Source organism: Tyto alba, unplaced genomic scaffold, assembly GCF_018691265.1.
Source record: "Tyto alba isolate M040663 unplaced genomic scaffold, T.alba_DEE_v4.0 Super-Scaffold_45, whole genome shotgun sequence".
Taxonomy (NCBI): Eukaryota; Metazoa; Chordata; class Aves; order Strigiformes; family Tytonidae; genus Tyto; species Tyto alba.
The window spans coordinates 30,629,632-30,647,581 of record NW_024881321.1 but is presented as its reverse complement, the minus strand read 5'-3'; the positions used below and the strand labels follow the sequence as shown (position 1 = coordinate 30,647,581).

Genomic DNA, 17,950 nt, shown 5'->3' with positions numbered 1-17,950 from the left:
TTGGGGCCCTCACTACAAGAAAGACATTGAGGTGCTGGAGCATGTCCAAAGAAGGGCAACAAAGCTGATGAAGGGTCTGGAGCATAAATCTTTTGAGGAGTGGCTGAGGGAGCTGGGGCTGTTTACCCTGGAGGAAAGGAGGCTGAGGGGAGACTCACTCTCTACAACTACCTGAAGGGCGATGGTAGTGAGGTGGGTGTCAGTCTCTTCTCCCAAGTAACAAGCAATAAGACAAGAGGAAATGGCCTCAAATTACGCCAGGCGAGGTTTAGATTGGATATTGGGAAGAATTTCTTCACTGAAAGGGTTGTGAAGCATTGTAACAGGCTGCCCAGGCAAGTGGTTGAGTCACCATCCCTGGAGGTATTTAAAGACGTGTAGATGTGGCATTTGGAGACATGGTTTAGTGATGGCCTTGACAGTATTAGGTATATGGTTGGACTTGATGGTCTTTTCCAACATAAATGAGTCTGTGATTCTGTGATCATAGAAGGCATGCCTTTGGTATCCTTTATTAGAAATTTTCCTGCATTAAATAACTAACTTGTATTAGTCATTTCTAAATCACTTACAAGTTTCTCTGTATGTTTTATGTTTTCTTTCTTAAGAATATGACTTCTTTCTTCATAACTGTGAAGCTTTGATACCATGCATTTCTCAGAATAAATATTATAGTTAGGCTCAGTTGATGATTGTTGTCATCAGGAGCCAAATCCAGACTTAAGTCACCACCACCTTAAATCTCCACAAGTGTATGACATCGCTGTATTCCACCTGCCTCTTGCAAAGACAAACGGAAATAAATACTCAAATGCACATATTCTTTGGTAAGAAGTTACTGGTTTATGGGGTTTGTGCCAAATGACCACCATGTTATAGATCACTGTAAAGCATTGTTGTGAAGTAGAGTTAGTGTGCTGTGGAGTCTCCAACACTGCAGATGTGGAAAAGGAAGTTTGACAAACATCAGCCCAGAATAGCATAGCTATCATTGATCCCACTTTGAGAGAGATGATAGACTAGAGGGCCACTTGAGGTTCCTTCTTCTCCATTGTTTCTATCAATTCTTCTATAAACCAAGGAAAATAATTACTATACAAACATCTGGTAGATGAGAAGCTGAAACAGGAAGGCCAGAATTACAATGAAAATATGAAATGGCTAAGGGAAAGAAAGTATGCTAACATAATTCAGCAGACTGGGTAGACACTAAGGGAAATAAGTGACTGGTTTTTCCTTTAGAGATATATGGAGGGAAATGAGAAAACATGGAAGAGGAAAACCATTAATTGTTGAAATTGCATTAATAATTCATTTTATTTTACCAGTCAAATTCAGCTATCTTTAAAATATAGTATATTTTTCCCAAAGAACTTATATAAGAACACATATAGCTGCAATGAAAATGTGCATTTTGCTTGCTATTCAAACAGTGCCTTATTGAATTAAATTTATAAAATGAAAGAGAGAAACACTAGCACATCTATCATGTGGATTTACCACAAATCTTAGGTTGTCACATTTAACAATATATTCCAAGTTAGATGCAAGTATAATGAGAGTATGGGAAGATTTAATAAGGATAGAGTCATAGTGAAAACAGGGCTGAATGAGGCTGATAATTGAGTGTTTTACTGAAGCATATCACACTGCTAAGACTTCAGTGTGAGCACATTTTCAGGGAGAACAAGAACGAGAAGTACATAGTAATACATGCAGTTGCTGCAGTTACTAGATAAGTATTCACTCATTAAAATAATACAGAAAAACAACAAATCAGTGTTACGCTGGAATGCAAGAAGACAAGTAAACAAACACTTGTTGTGGAAAGGATGCCTCCCTAAAATGTCCCAGCATGAGCCATATGCATACCCTCTGCAAGACACCTCAGAATATTCATTAAAGGTATAGTATTTTGAACTATTGATCAAAGCATTTAATATTTTACATTAGCTCAAAGAATGTTACTTGAACAATCTGTTCACTACTTATTTTTCAGGGGTTACAAAGCATGAAATAGTCTGAAGGACTTCAAAAGTTTTGACCTCATAATTGTTAACAGGTAATACAAACTATGTGATATCCCAATATCTTATTGTTCTGTATGGTCTTCACCTGCAGTCTGGCTTTCTGATAAACTACCAAGTTGCATTTTCTTTTTCAGGATATTCTATTACATTTGTGATTTTCAAGACAAATTTGGAGTATGTTGTTTGCAGCTGCTAGACTGTGTTCAGAGTTCTTCAAGGTGAGTACAAAGTCCAGAAGCTCAACATATTTCTTCTCTCTTCTCCTTTGTTTCATAACTTCCTCATTCCTCCACAAGTGAACATGGACCTATCTGGTATTTCATAGAGGTGGTATAGGAAGATGGAAAGGACAATCTTAGCTAAAAAAAGGTAATTTTGCCTGCATTGTTCAAAGAAAGGTCAAAAGATTCTGACCAGCTACAATTACGTGAAGATGTATCAAGTCAAGAAAACACTTTTTTTGAACTCCAGTTTGAAAACCACACAAGACTAAATTTTTAACACTGTGGCACAGTGATTGTCCCAGCTGTGGGATTCTTCTTCAGACTACCAGATCTGCCTGTGAGCTAAGTGATGACCTCTATCACCTACTTGACAGAGTTCTAGTCAATACAGGCAGTGGAGTCCAGTGAGATCTTCAGGTGACTGCTTTGTCTTTACATGACCGCTTTATGATTACTTGAATAGCTTCCAAACACCATTATTTAAATTGATTCACCAAGCATTCAATGAAGTTGTCCACAGATGGACATCTAGTAATGTATGAGATGCCAGAAGTTGTCCAAAACATCCTCTTGAGGATAGCAGATAACACAGAAGTGTGTAGGGGACCCATACCTGGCTGGAGCTGCAGCTGGAAGCAAGGCAAAATACTTCAAGTTGTGACAGGCATCACTGGTCACCTCTGTGCAACCAATTTAATTGACTCCTACATCTCCACTCGTTATGTGGGAAGCCTGGACATGACTCACATGTAGGCACTGAGAATAAGCACATAAGTGTGGTTGTCTAATAAGAAAACAAATCCTATTGTAGACTGAAATTGACAACTATGCAGTTCTAAAAACTTCATGGTTCTTGCTTTCTTTTTCAAAAGTCCCCAAAGAACTGCAACTCTAGGTGTCTAAACAGCTGAAAAAATATCCAGATCCTAAGTCAAAAGGATAACAAAGCATTTTACTAAAGTTAATACAAGGAAGATTAAGGCACTAATTCCGATCAGATGGAGAATGCTGGGAGAGAGGCTGTCAAAAGTAGCCACAGCCTTTTCAGCACAGCATCTTTTTCTCTGAAAATACAAAAAGTTTCTTTGAAGTTACTAGATAAAAATTCCTGATTTCTGTGCTAATCAACTGGCATTTCATTATTTCTCTATTGACTTCAATAGGAGCTACAGGGCTTCCAGGGTTATTGAAAATGAGACAATGGATCTAAATTCTAAATATGGATTTAGGAATCTAACTTAGGCAGAGATCATAAACAGTCCTCACAGTCTTTCTACAGGTGTTACCCTTTATGCATTCCCATTCCGTATAGTATATGGCTAAATGTATTTTATTATACCATTAATAATCAAATAAGCCATCTTGTTCATTAGTTGGGTAAATAATTTATTGTTTGAGCATTTAATGTTCTCTTTCATTAGGGACTCTAATAGTTTATGTAACTTGGTATTTAACTAACCTGTGTACAAGGACATAAAAAGTGTATGTCCAAGTTGCTTTTTGATGTCAAGAAAATAATTTCTGGATGTTAAAAGTGGAACACAGTAATTTATATTTACAGGAAAAAAAGATAAGTTACCCTCTTTGTCACAACACAAAGCCTCTATATAGAAGTCAGACCCCGAAACTCTCCATTGTCTCTGCTAGGAAAAACTAGATTGTCATTGGAGTTAGGTAGGACCTACATTAGGAAATAATTTTTATCTGTTAGGTTGGGTTTTTTACAAGAAAATTGCACAGTTATGCAAATAATATCTGTGTCGTCTTCTGACAGTGTTATGTAGTATCATCCTCCATAATATGATGCTTAGAATCCACTGGTATTAAAATGTTCATGTTTTGGCTAAGATGAGTTGTGTTTTATAAGACATACAGTAATTTTCTTAAACGGCATGATGCTTCAGTTCAGTGTAGTGTAACCTAATGCCTTCTAGAACAAGTGTAGCACAATGTATTTTTCTAGCATGCTAGTATGATTGACAGTGATGACACTGACAAGCATTCTAAGCTTTTCATTTGTGTTCCAGATCTCACTTTGGATCCCTCTCGTATCATTTATGTGTTTAAACCCAAAAGAAGGAGAAATAGCAGAGAAGAGTGAAAAATAAAGTCACAGTCGGGAAAGAACATGCCTGGAACACCTTTTGGCATCAAGCATGATCATCACATGCTGTCAAGAATAGCCTTTATCTAAGCCTTACAGTAGACTAGTGAATAGAGTGGTTACTCCAGTAGCATGTAATTGAAAAAAAAAAAAAATGGAGATTCAGTTCATTAAAAAGATGAAATATTACCAACTGGGTCTTGTGTTTGTCTGAATGATTACACAGCACAAAATGAGCAGTAAAGCATGCACTATGTAAACTTAAAATTGTAGAATTCCTGGAGAGTTAAAATATTTTTCCAATGTTAAAAAACCATTTCTCAGCCGTCGGGGGATTTCTGTGAGCTCTTATAGTGGAAACTTCCCTTTTTCTTAAGCAAATCCATTTCATTGTAGTCATCAAAATAAAGATATGTGTGCTTTGTTTAGCTGTAGCACAGTTACTAACCAACAAATTCAAAAATTTCTGACAAAATATGTAAGATGTAAAAGGTGTTTGCCGAAATTCAGCCAAAGCAAAATTAAACAAATGAGCAAACAAGTGAAAAAAATCACACAAGAAAATGCTGCAATTCAATGCATTCCCAGAGAGCAGACATTTCATATGACAGGATATCAGCAATGTGCAGCTTTTCATTTCAAACCATATATGGTCCTAGTTATGTAGAAGAACACTCAAAGATATGCTGTAAGTCTTGAGTTTGTACATAAATACTTTTCCATGTACAGCCCTGAAAGGGAGCTGCCCTAAAATGACAGCTGCATTTCTACTATTCCCTTATTTATTGCTGAGAAGCTGCTTTTACTGATGATTACTGCATTGCTTAACCCTTTTCACACTTAGTGAAGTCTTAAGGGACCAGAAACTCTACCTCAAACTAAAAAACCTCAAAGGTGGCCCTTGCTAAGGCATGGAGAACGTCCATCAGATGACGGTTATGTTGCAAAGTGGGGACCACTGGGTTGGAAATATCTTTTCATGTAAAGTCCATTGCTATTTTATTGTTACTGTCCGTTAAGCTGTGCACTTGCTTCCCAGAAAGCCAAGCTGACTTGTTTGAACATGCTACCTCAGAAATTATCTTTTATACGGAAAACTCTGTGTCATCATCATTATATTTCTTCATAGGGCCTGCACTAGACAACGTATGCTGAGCGGATCCTTTGAGGGGCAGCCTGCAAAGGAAAGGTCAATACTTAGTGTCCAGCATCATATACGACAAGAACGGAGGTAAACATGGACAGAAGAGATGGTTTAAAAATATTCTTAAAATAAAGGTGACGGAAAAAATTAAATTTGAGCAATACCTAACGTGTGACAAACTGAAAATACTTATTTGTACAAAGAACTGAATCCTATATTCTTCATTGTAACCATAATGAAATTCATTGTACTGTATAAATGGAAAAAATGTCTTTTCATTTCAAATGTCATTTCCTTCTCCAACTACAAAGCTATCAATTTAAAGATCAGAAGGAAAGAAATTGGCTTATGTTAGACCAGATTGAAAACAATTGAAGAACATAAAAGCTTCTGATGTTAGTGAGAGAAGAATGATAAGAATTTGAAATATTGGGTGGCTGGAGAGCAGTGCTTTATAATGGCCATCCTATAAAGGTCAAAATTTCATTTTGAGATGTTTCGTTAAATTGATTATGATTGTTTTAGGTCACTGAGACATGGTTCCAACAGCCAGCGAATCAGCAGAGGAAAGTCTCTTGAAACATTGACTCAAGATGTAAGTCCTCATAGAAATGATTGCTTTAATTTGATAATACAAGAAATAGAATATGTACTGTACAATAAATAGTTGTGTAAGACTAATGTCTGTGTTTACAATATGTCTTTTGAAATCTTGGAAGGAAATCATATAACAAATACTGTAACTGCATTAGAATTATCCTCAAAATAATTGACATGGTTATTTCACTGATAGACTTACTGGTTTTGAAACACTTGCTGAGATAGATTCACTGAAGCTGTAGACACTACATTAGGACCACAACAATTGCTAGCCAGCACACCTTAAAAAGCCTTACTCTGGAATTACACCAATCACTCAGGCTGGCAAAACAGCACTTCAGAATTTCCACTGGAAGTTTAACAGCATTTTTCAAACACCCAAACTGTCAGACAAAAGGATAAAGACTAAAAGGGAGAATAATAATCATGGATTTCACTGTGTTATAGTTTCACTTCTGCAAATTCATATTTTGTGGTTCTCTGTGACTATGAAAATTCAAGGAGCAATATTAGTCCCTCTGTTTCCAAACTATGACAGTCATTTTCTAGATGTGCTTCATACTTAAAAACAACTGCATAAGACATAATTAATTAATTGTCTGAATGGTGGTAGAAAGAAACTGTAAATAACTAATCTTTTAAAGCAGATTTGGCTTTGCTTATGCACAAGTGTAACACCCAGCACTACCCCTCCAGGAGTGTTCCAAAGACTCACTTAACTCTGAATAGTAATACCGATTGTACCCTCCACTGGATGAGCTCAGACAACGTCCTCCCCACCTCCCCTCCTTCCCTGCGCTCAGCAGTCACTGCCTGTATGTTCTGCACAGCTCACTGCCTGGCAGCATACGCAGCAGACTGGAGAAGCTGAAAGGGTGTCTAAAGCCTTTTCTTGCCTTATCTTTGCCCTTAGTAACTTTAATGGTATTCATTTCAGTTCAGAGAGATCAGCTGAGCTTACAGGACCTTTGCTTTTAAAGTTGAAAGTTGCAGTGAATGGAACTTCACGCATGAAATTAAAACTGAAATTAACCTTGATGAAAATAAGCATCCTTGTGCTGTTGGTAGAAAATACTGTACAATATGCTTGACTGAGTTGATGTACAGTGCATTTGAAAATAAAGAATCTTTCTATGTAAAATACCGTATCTTGCTTTCATCTGAAATATTAAAAAACAACAACCCACAGACCTCATTTAAAAGGAATCATTTTGCTTCTAGCACTCCAACACAGTGAGATACAGAAATGCACAGAGAGAAGACAGTGAGATAAAGATGATCCAAGAAAAAAAAGAACAAGCTGAAATGAAAAGGTATTTAAAAATCAAATGTCTGAGTGCACACTTTTCTGTATTAAGTATTCTCTGAATGAATTAAAAAGTATTGAGAGTCATGATGAAAAAAAAGAACAAAGTGTAAGGGATATTTTTGCCAGGTATAATGTATATCACTTAATAATTTACTTTTTATCTTTTGAAAGGAAAGTCCAGGAAGAGGAGCTGCGAGAGAATCATCCCTATTTTGATAAACCACTTTTCATAGTTGGCCGTGAGCACAGATTCAGGAATTTCTGCCGTGTGGTGGTACGAGCTCGCTTTAATGCGTAAGTTCATTCCGTATCAGCAATTGGTTCCAACAAGCATTTACTTCCATGTCCTTAGAAATTTAGGTCTAACTTTTATTTTGAAAGGAAACTGCATATACCGTGGTCACCACACAATCTGGCAGTTAGTTGCCTATGGTATAATCTTGCTGTTGGAAGAAATGGAGCAGTAAAATGCTGTGTAAGGGCAGACGTGTTTGAGCAGACTGCAATGCTAAGATGGGACAAGACGCTGGGGGGGAAACCGCAGGTGTGAACTGAGAGGAAAGGGTAATGTTTTATACCCCCATTTTTAGATCTTTTGGAATCAGCTTGTTATTCCCTTCCTATTCCTCATCATAATATGGGAAGTCTTTATATGCCAAGAGTTACTCAAAGAACAGAAAAAGGTGAAGAGAAATGTATCCCACCTATGCTCACCTGAAGACTCCTTAACCCATAATCAGAGACCCAGAATAGGATGGGGAGGTGTTCAGCTGTGGGAGATAAAAGGAGAAAAGCTGAGACTAGGTGAAAACCAGGAAGAGTCAATAGCTAAACTGTAGGTGTACATGAGTGTGGCAGATACAGATCTATGTACAAGCAGCTTGATATAAAATCATCTTACAGATCTTCTTTAAAACCTCTGTCTATGGCTGGCACCCTAATTTTGGAGGGTTAATGCATGTCACCTTGCATACAGACAGTATAAGACAGAACACAGGTCAAGGCTATGAGCCTGGCACTTGGCAGACCTGGTTTCTGCACCTGCTCTACTGTTGATATTCTCTGTGCCCTTCAACAGCTTACTTCTAGGTAGAACAAGGGCAAGGGTAGATACTCAGTTTTACAAGACCCATATTTAAGTATTCTGCCACCTATGTAGAAGCTCAGCATCCTTGAGTTAGGTCCCTACTTTTCTGTGCAACTGCTAACTTGATTATGGTTCACTGGTCCATGAAGCAGCTGCAAATTAAAACAGCAAAACAAAACACATGAACATGCATTCCAATCCACTTGTCAAATACATGTCAGCACCTCTTAGCATTGTGGAGTGCCCAAGGGTAACTGGTAATTTATATTACTAACAGTTTAATTAAAATGTTTGCAATTATAAGAGTAAACTGATTTTGTTAAGCAGTCATTTTTTCATTTATTTAAATTCTACGTACTTTATTCATTTTGCCACCCCACTTGCCAAGATATTCAAGATATCTTTTTCAAACCAGTAGGATACATATTTTCTTCTATTAAAAAAGACTGAAGAACGGCACTATACACAATGTGGGGAAGAAGTATGGGCATAAGACACAAAAGTCAGTGGGTTCAGTGGGATGGCACCAAAAGTAGTATATTATGTATACTGACTGATGTAAGTAGATGAACCTGGCCTGTGAAAGATGCCTCTTGTTCTTGTGTGCATCTTGCGTTCTTGTAATTCATAACCATGAAATCTCTCCTGGTGGTAATGCCTCAAGTCAGGTCAGTCCATTTTTCACTTTAAGCTCAGTGAAAAAGTGATGGTAATTTCACATCCCAATGGCTAGATCCCTCACATGGAATATAGGATACTTCAGTGCAGATCCTGTCTCGGCATGGTTTGCTGCAAGGATTTGAAAGATAAGTAAAAAGTGTCCCTAACCACTGGGGCAGGGGAGGCTTCTTGGATAGGATTCTTGTAGCTTCTCCTGCTGAAGCCATTCTGCTTTATATGAAAAGCCTAAATAATTGTTGGAGTAAGAACTTAACTTGTGTCACCTAGATATGTGCTTATTATTCTACGGAGTGGTTCTCACTCTCTCTGGCTGCCTAATGGGTCTTTGGATATGGTAGGTGAAGCACAGCAACTTCATAGGAAAATTCAGATATGGAGAATCTAGAAATATTCCTCAAAAAATGGCTGAAGAAGTAATAAAAGAAATAGGTCTTGTGGAAGGATTTCTTTGTGGCAACTGAGGATATGGTCCAAGAGGATTTGAAGTAAAAGGAGAGAACTCCTGAGGAAGCACTTTGGAACATAAAATTTAATAGTAAGTTATCCCTCTCCTTGTCCCCAGGCAAAATACAGAATTAAGTCCTTGCTTACAAAAGCAAGACCCAAAAAACTAGCAGTTTAAAGAATAGTTAGAGGAATTGCAGGCAGGCCATGAATTAAAGTGATACTAGCTCTGTTGACAGTATGACTAAAATCGCATGGAATCAAATGAAACAGATACAGACATTTAAAAATAATACAATATAAAATGTAGCCTTGATTTTGGATATAAATTATTTTGGGGTGATGGGTGCATGATATTATAATGCTGGCTAAAATAAGATGTAAATGACTATATCTTTTCTTCTTTTTATAGTTCTAAAACAGATCCTGTTACTGGAGCTGTGAAAAATACCAAATACCATCAGCTTTAGTAAGCACTGCAAAAGTAACTTTGCTTGGTCACATAAGCCTACAGTATAAGTGTGTGAGCACACACATGCATGTATGTGTGTATGTGTGCATGCACATGTGTATTTCTTTTTTTTCCCCAAAAAGGTTTTTCTTTCCGTGGAGTTGTTTGGGGAGGAGGATGAATAGGAAGAGGATTTTTTTTATCAGCCTTTTCTTCTTCACTTGCATGTTACTTCCCTAGTTTTACTGCACATTTCCAAAATACTGAAATCTTTGACACTCCTCAGTTTAATTTATTTTTTGTAGGAAAGAACTTAACTGTGGTATAGACACAGTACAAATGACACAGCACTCTTGGCACTTCTGTAATGGTAATCCTTATGTATCGTTCACAGTGACTTGCTGGGTTTGGTTACTTACCTGGACTGGGTCATGATCATTGTTACTATATGCTCCTGCATCTCCATGATGTTCGAATCCCCCTTTAGAAGAGTTATGCATGCTCCAACACTCCAGGTACTGTCGCTGAATCATTTTACAATTAATGAAGCACAGTCATCTTGGTTTTCTCCACTGCCTATTCTTAAATTATGACTGTTCTCTGTTTTGATTTTCAGATTGCTGAATACGTTTTTGTAATATTCATGAGCATTGAGCTTAATCTGAAGATTATGGCAGATGGCTTGTTTTTTACACCAACAGCTGTGATTAGGGATTTTGGAGGAGTTATGGACATATTTATATATCTTGTAAGTTTTTGTATTTATGGGAGGTTCCTATCAAGTTCTTATTTTTGATATCTTTGGATATATAAATGTTTGGGAATGTTAAAAGTTTGTCTCTGCACCCTGGTGCAAACACAGTAGTGTAATATGTATACAAACACCACTATTTTCATGTGCAGTCCTGTCAGTTATGTGTACAAATACTTGTTTAGACATAAAAATACACTGATATGTGATGAGCACCAGACAATTTAGTATAGGGCCATTGTATGGCCCTTTTTAATTTAAAAATGTTTTAAGTATCAGACCTGATTTAATTCCAAGATAAACTCAAGATCTCTGACCTTGCTTTTTTATGTAGGAGAATCTTTATTTTCTCTATTTCTTTAGCCGTTCATTGCTTCCTCCCCTCTCAGTAGTTCTCCTGCTTTATAGAGAGTGTTTCAAAAGCATCTGCCACTTGACAGAACGGCAAATCCTTGTTGTTGGTGTTGCTATAGCAGAAAGAAAGCAAAGCAGCATCTTTCTATATTCCATACCTATCAGTAATGGTTCTCAGGAAAAAAATGTTCTACTGTTTTCTTTGTCCCCTGTAAATTTTCTGCATTCCATTCAAATACAAGAGAAGGGGGTCTATTTACTCCTCACATAGGACAATAAACACCACAGAATGTGTCAAAAACAGTGCTCAGTATAATACAGTATGAAAGATTTTCTAACTGAAGAAATTACTAAGCAAAATGGCTTTGATGGATTTAGATTAAATCTTTCAGAGATTAATCCACCAGACAGATGTGCTGCATAAAATTTGTCATGATCAATTTGTATCAGGGAGTCCATTGTTAGCATAAATAAAAATATGCATACATATACAAAACTCCTACTGTAGTATGCATAATCAGTATGTGCATTAGTTTCTTGAAATCTCTCTGAATCCCTCTGCTTGTCTGAAGGAAAATTTAGGTGGTGTAGCTTGGATATTCCAAGTGTGCGTGTGGTGGTCTTAAAAGAACATGAAAGAAAGTCAGAAGCACTGGCAAATCTTTCTGGTTTGGTGGGGCAGCTGTCTTTTACCACTGTTGTTTTTAACAAATCATACTAAGTTGTACATCATATTGGTGATATCAGCTTGATCCTCCATTTTTTGTGCACTTACCTCTTTGTAACACTCTACCTCTGTTCCCCTGTAACAACATTGGTTTTATAAATACTTTTTTAAAAATATGAAGTAATTAACAGACCTTATAATCAATAACCATCTGTCAGAGATTGTTCAGGCTGCAAGGCACAACTATGCTCTTTGAAAACACTTTCGAATGCATTATATTTGTGTGATAAAACTACACGGTGACAAAACTACTTATACTTATAACAAAGTGGTACGAAAAACTGTCAAGGAAACTGTTAAAGGACTTTCCAGGTGAGGCTATCTCAATTTCAGGTTAGAATCTCTGTTTCAAATGAGAAGGGGGGAGAGAGATGATGCTGCCTGCTCCAAGAGTATAGTTCGTGTCCCTGCTCTGAATCAGCCAATTTTATTTCTTCTTTTGGAACTGTTCCATCTGCTGAAAAGAATAAAATAGATTTTGAGTCAAAGGGAAAGGTAGAGCCTGAAGCTGATGCCCATTAGTTAGGACAATCAGCCCGGGCACATGAAATCCAAGTCCTTTTTCTAAATTAGGCTTTTTTTGCCTTAATCTTCCCTTTAATTTTAAGGAAGAGAAGTGTTTATTGATCTTCTGTAATTTGTCTATGTCAGGTAAGACATTGTAAGCCTAATCCTTCTTTACCTTTTCCTGCCCTATCTCCTCAAGGTGAGTTTGATATTCCTGTGCTGGATGCCCCAAAACGTACCTGCCAAATCTGGAGCTCAGCTCTTGATGGTACTCCGCTGCCTTCGACCTCTTCGAATTTTCAAACTGGTCCCTCAGATGAGGAAAGTGGTGCGAGAGCTTTTTAGTGGCTTTAAGGAAATTTTTTTGGTATGTGCCAATTATTTTGTTCTTGTTGTTAAAAAGAAAATATGGAGGAATAATAGGATACCATTTTGCTATAAAGTTTTCTAATTTTTTCTCCATTGTTGTCTGATTACTTTTCATTGTAGCTACCACTGCAAATGACCACAGAACAGGTTAAAATAGGAATATAAGTAACTCATTTACATTTATACTGAATAAAGACGCTATAAGAATTATTTTATAAATTATATTATCCCTTCAGTATATATTTGGCCATAATTACGTAGGAGGACTACTGAAATAAAATATACCCCTTATTCAGAGTTCTAGTTGGGAAAGAAAAATAAGAAGTAAGGTATAGCAGCTCTGCAAGAACAAAACTAAACCTGTTTTCTCAGCTGAAGGTCTGTACCTCCAAGTTTTTTGAGAGGCAACTACAGACAATACAGTTGTTCATCACAGATCTGGAGCTTATTGTTATGTCGTTGTTATTATTATGATTGTCATTATGCACTTATAATAATAACAATAATGGAGTCTGCTATTGCTTGATCAGAACCTAATCTATTCTCATGTGATATTTGTCAGCCTAAACAACAGACATTTTGTTCCTTAACAGAATTCTGTATTAGGTCAGGTTGTTATAAAAAGCTCAGATACCAAATATTTGCAGACAGTAATAGAGCAAGGAAAAAAAAGTATAAAGCTAGTTAGCATTTCATAAATACTGTATTCTATTAAGGATATTTACATCATAACTTGCTCATGTATATCTTTATTGTAGGATTTAAATATCTGACAATGACTTACTCAGGTTAATTAGTAAAGCCCGATTCAGCAAAACAGAAGCAGCACAGAGCACTTACTTAAGTACTTGAAGAGTTCTCTTTAAGTTGAATGGCAATAATTATGCGTACAGAATTTAGCAAGGTGGTACGCTGAGTGAAAGTAGTCTTTGATCTTTATCTACAATTCTTAGATGCTACGTTAGTAATAATACTAATAATAACACAGCACCTGGTTACTGGATCAGAACCTAAAGTAGCATCTGTCATGAAAGTCATATCTCCAGGTTTATGCAACAAAATGATTCTCCTTGCAGTTCACAGAAGGACCTGACCCCCTTTTTCAAGTTTGCAGGAGGAGAGCTTGACAGGTCTTAACTTCATCTTTACAGGTTTCTATTCTTTTGCTGACATTAATGCTTGTTTTCGCAAGCTTTGGAGTGCAACTGTTTGCTGGAAAGCTGGCTAAATGCAATGATCCTCACATCATCTCTAGGGTAAGAACTGCATTTCTGTTTCAAAATAATAATATGCTATGCCAATTCTGCCTGCTGGGGAAAGCAAGTGGGGCAATCAGATCTATCATATGAGAGGTGGGCATCTTGAGCACTTTCCTTGTTCAGAAGCAGGATGATGATAAAGGAGTGAATGAGGATAAGGCTGGGTTTTCATGTAAAATGTAAAGCAAGTCCAAATATTGCGGACTGTCTAAAAAAGTTGTCAAATTCATGCCAGATTATCACTGGATGTCACATGGAATTAACAATGAAAAATGACACCTTTGCATTCCTAGGTCAGCAGCTAAAAAACATGTTAGGCTGCTAAACAGAAGCACTGGGAGTGCTATGTAGGTGTTGTGGTTTGAGCTCAGATTGTAGCTGAGCACCACACAGCCTCTCACTCCTCCGTTCTCTCCCAGTGATGAGAAAGGACAAATAAGCCAGTCTTGGGATTCGAGATAGGACGAAGGGGCAAATCACCCATTATGGTAACGGGCAAAAGGCAGACCTGTTAGGGGAAGAAAAAAATAACATAGATTTATTACAGACACTATCAACAACACTTAATGAGTAGGACAGTGAGAAGCATTGCCACATCTTGAGAACACCTTCCCACTACTCCCCCCTTCTTACCGGGCTCAGCTCTGCTCCCGATATCTCTACCTCCTCCCCCAGCGGCACAGGGGCAGGGAATGGGGGGTGCAGTCAGTGCTGCTGCTTCTTCCATTTGTGGTGAGGGGAGCTTCTGGAACTTGTTCCCCTGCTTCAGCATAGTCCCCCTCTCACAGGAGACAGTCCTCCACAAACTGTCTCCGATGTGAGTCCCTCTCACTGGCCACAGCGTTTCCTTACACTGCTCCATCATGGGACACCAACTTTCTCCAACTGGAGTCCCTCCCACGGCTGCAGCCTTTCCTGAGCTGCTCCAGTGTGGGACACCCCCGCATGCTGCAATCCTCCCAGCACTGAACTACAACATCAGGGGCTAGCTTTTCCCACAAGACCCCGGCCATCTTCGGGCACAGCACCTTCACAAGCCAGGCGAAAAACAGAGGCCATGAATCAATGTCTGCTCCACCGTAGATCTTCATGGGTGGCAGGGGGGGGCCACCCTGCTGTCTCCCCACAGGATACAGGGGGGTCTCTGCTCCGGCACACCTCCCCCCTCCTTTCTTCCTCCGTTCCTCCACTGACCTTGATGTTCATGCAGCTGCCGCAACTCCTCCTCACAATTCCGACAGCTCCTCATCACGTCCCTTCTTAAATACGTTATCACAGAGGCACAGCTGATTGGCTCAGTTTTGGTGCAGGGGTGGAGCTGACTTGGAGCTGGGGGAGCTTCGAGAAGCTTCTCACAGGGGGACACCCCTATAGCCGCCCCCCTACTACCAAAAAAAACCCACAGCTCACTCAAACCCAGGGCAGTAGGTTACATGGAGAAAGTTAGCCATGCTTCTTACTCCATTTGGAGAAATATCATCATCATCTAAAGAGAGCAATGTTCTTTAGGAAAGAGGTGAAAGGCAAGATAGTCTTGCAAAATGAAAAGCACTCTCGGTCCTGGAAGGAGAAGGGTTGTTTGAATCCTTCCTAAGATGCATTTTTCATTAGGGTAAAAGTCCCATGGTGATTAATTCCAGGCCTATAAATAGCCTTTCATTTCTGTTTACATTGCATCTCTATCATGGCAAGTGCTCTGTCTATACTGGCATTTTGGTATCTCTCATAGGCCACTATTTAATCTCAGGCTGTGATTTATTTCACTATAGGAAGATTGTCATGGCATCTTCAGAATAAATGTAAGTGTTTCCAAAAATCTCAATTTAAAGTTAAGACCTGGAGAGAAAAAGCCTGGATTTTGGGTGCCACGAGTCTGGTGAGTTGCTACACATTGGCCTATCTTTCTTCAAAAACTCAGCTGTTAATGTAGAAAATGGTTCAAATCTCATGTCATTATACTACTGATGGAGGGGTTTTATTGTAAGTCAAACGATATTAAGAGTAAAAATTCTAGTATATTTAATAAAAATCCAGATATATTAAACTTTTTGAGACTTAACCTGCTGTTCTATTGATGAAGCAGTAAGAAAAAAAATACCTGTAGGTACTGAATCTAGATAGGAGTTAGGTGTGATTATTATTACAGTGGGAGTTATTGTCTTGAACCAAGATTATCACTTAATTGTTTTTTAGTACTATTATGAAGACATCCTGAGAGCCACACATCAACAACAGAACTTACAAATAAATAGGAAACGATGGGAAGAAAAACAAATGGAAATCAACCTTCCTTAAGCTACTCATAAAAAAAGAAACAATGAGCAAGTCATACTAAAACCAGCCTTTGTCTTCTATGGCTGTCAACCATGCCAGCTAGCAGCTTCCTTCTGTTTCCAATGCAGGGAATTCTTGTGGTCTATCTGGCACAGTAGTGCGCTAAAGAATATTTAAGAACTAACATTAAGTTTATGATTAATATTCTGATAAAGTCCATTGAATATCTCCCAACACCTGAACAGGCAAAACCACCTCTTTTTAATTGTTTACATTTTTAAGTTGGTTGGCATTTTGCAAAATCAGCTTAACAGCCACAATTATTTTAATTGACTGTGTACATGGATAAAGAATGTACCAGCAGCGGTAGATTCAGAGCCATCCTACACTAATGAAATAATATGCTGTGATTTGAACAGTCAGTGAAACTCTGACATCTGTAGAAGTCTTTGTTTCTGTATGCTTCAGACAAATTCTTCCTTGAGTAAGCAAATTCAATCCTCTTCAGCTTGATCCAGAAATAAGAAAAAACTGTCTTAATCAGCATAACTGTAAACTTTGGGGAATGTTTTGTTATTGCAGAAAAATGTTTTACCACAAGGACATTTATACCACCTGTTGGTTGTGTCAGGCCAGATTTTCAAAAGCCAGATGTCAGTATAAGGACCACATTTAAAAGAATTATCTACATCTGAGAGCTCTCTTTTTCTCTGAATGGTTGGATTTTTGGAAGTACCAAACACAGTCAGTATTCTGGAATAGAACTATTTACCTTATAATTTGCTGAAAAATTAATTTAGTTTCTTGGATTATCTGTCTCGAATTGTAGAGCCAGAACAATGTGCTAACCAAAGAAGGTACTTTTAATGTTCAGTTGGAAACATCCTCTTGAATCTCAACTGATAGGAAAGGTCAGAGCATATAGTACAGGAAACCCAAGAAGATGGGATGTCCTCTCTGTAAGTTTTGCTTTAGACCCTATCAGTTCCCAATGATAATGAAATAAGGAACAGCATTTTCTGAACAATCTCACTGACTTTGGAGTTGGAATAATTTATGTGGGTTTGAGACTGGTCTCTTTCAGGTAAATTTATTTTAGAATCTGGCCAATACCATCAGATCAATTTCTTTCTGAATGCTGTATTTTGCCAATTTCATTGACAAAACTGCTAAAATACAGCAACGTATTATAAGCTTAATACTGTGAATCAGGTTTTGAGTAAGAAAATAAAACATATATAGGGATCAAAAAAAATATGCTGTACATATTTATTGCTGTCACTATTGTTGTCTTATTCTTGAGACAGAACTTTGAATGATACATTTCAGAGACTTTCATACTAACTTTGCAAGATATTTAAATGTTAGTTAGATTATGAAAAATCAAGGTAAGAAATAGAAAGAACAACTTTATTGCTGGAGTTATATGTATTTGTGTACTGCATTTCAGGGCAAATCCTCGGAATTTTAATTTTGACAATGTGGGGAATGCAATGCTGGCACTATTCGAAGTTCTTTCATTAAAAGGCTGGGTGGAAGTCAGAGATGTTATTATTCATCGTGTTGGGCCGGTAAGGAAACACATCAGAGTCTTTAAATTCTACATTACATACTTTGATTTGTTTTAACTATTAA

General features: G+C 37.7%; 1 protein-coding gene and 1 long non-coding RNA gene across 3 annotated transcripts in view; both read left to right on the top strand.

The window, feature by feature from the left end:
• Window positions 1-17,950, top strand: part of NALCN (sodium leak channel, non-selective) — a 248,499-nt gene that overhangs the window by 205,390 nt on the left and 25,159 nt on the right. The window contains exons 19-29 of one of the 2 annotated variants that reach the window (XM_042806090.1): window positions 5,488-5,589; window positions 6,028-6,097; window positions 7,324-7,415; window positions 7,583-7,705; window positions 10,036-10,092; window positions 10,469-10,589; window positions 10,691-10,822; window positions 12,613-12,780; window positions 13,934-14,038; window positions 15,811-15,917; window positions 17,766-17,886. In XM_042806090.1, the coding sequence (XP_042662024.1) occupies window positions 5,488-5,589; window positions 6,028-6,097; window positions 7,324-7,415; window positions 7,583-7,705; window positions 10,036-10,092; window positions 10,469-10,589; window positions 10,691-10,822; window positions 12,613-12,780; window positions 13,934-14,038; window positions 15,811-15,917; window positions 17,766-17,886 (1,198 nt within the window). The remainder of the gene's footprint in view (window positions 1-5,487; window positions 5,590-6,027; window positions 6,098-7,323; window positions 7,416-7,582; window positions 7,706-10,035; window positions 10,093-10,468; window positions 10,590-10,690; window positions 10,823-12,612; window positions 12,781-13,933; window positions 14,039-15,810; window positions 15,918-17,765; window positions 17,887-17,950) is intronic. The other variant, XM_042806091.1, reaches the window with a different exon arrangement.
• Window positions 1,993-4,428, top strand: LOC116962641. Its single transcript, XR_004407693.2, has 3 exons — window positions 1,993-2,062; window positions 2,165-2,248; window positions 4,282-4,428. It is a non-coding gene; the product is annotated as an uncharacterized LOC116962641 (long non-coding RNA).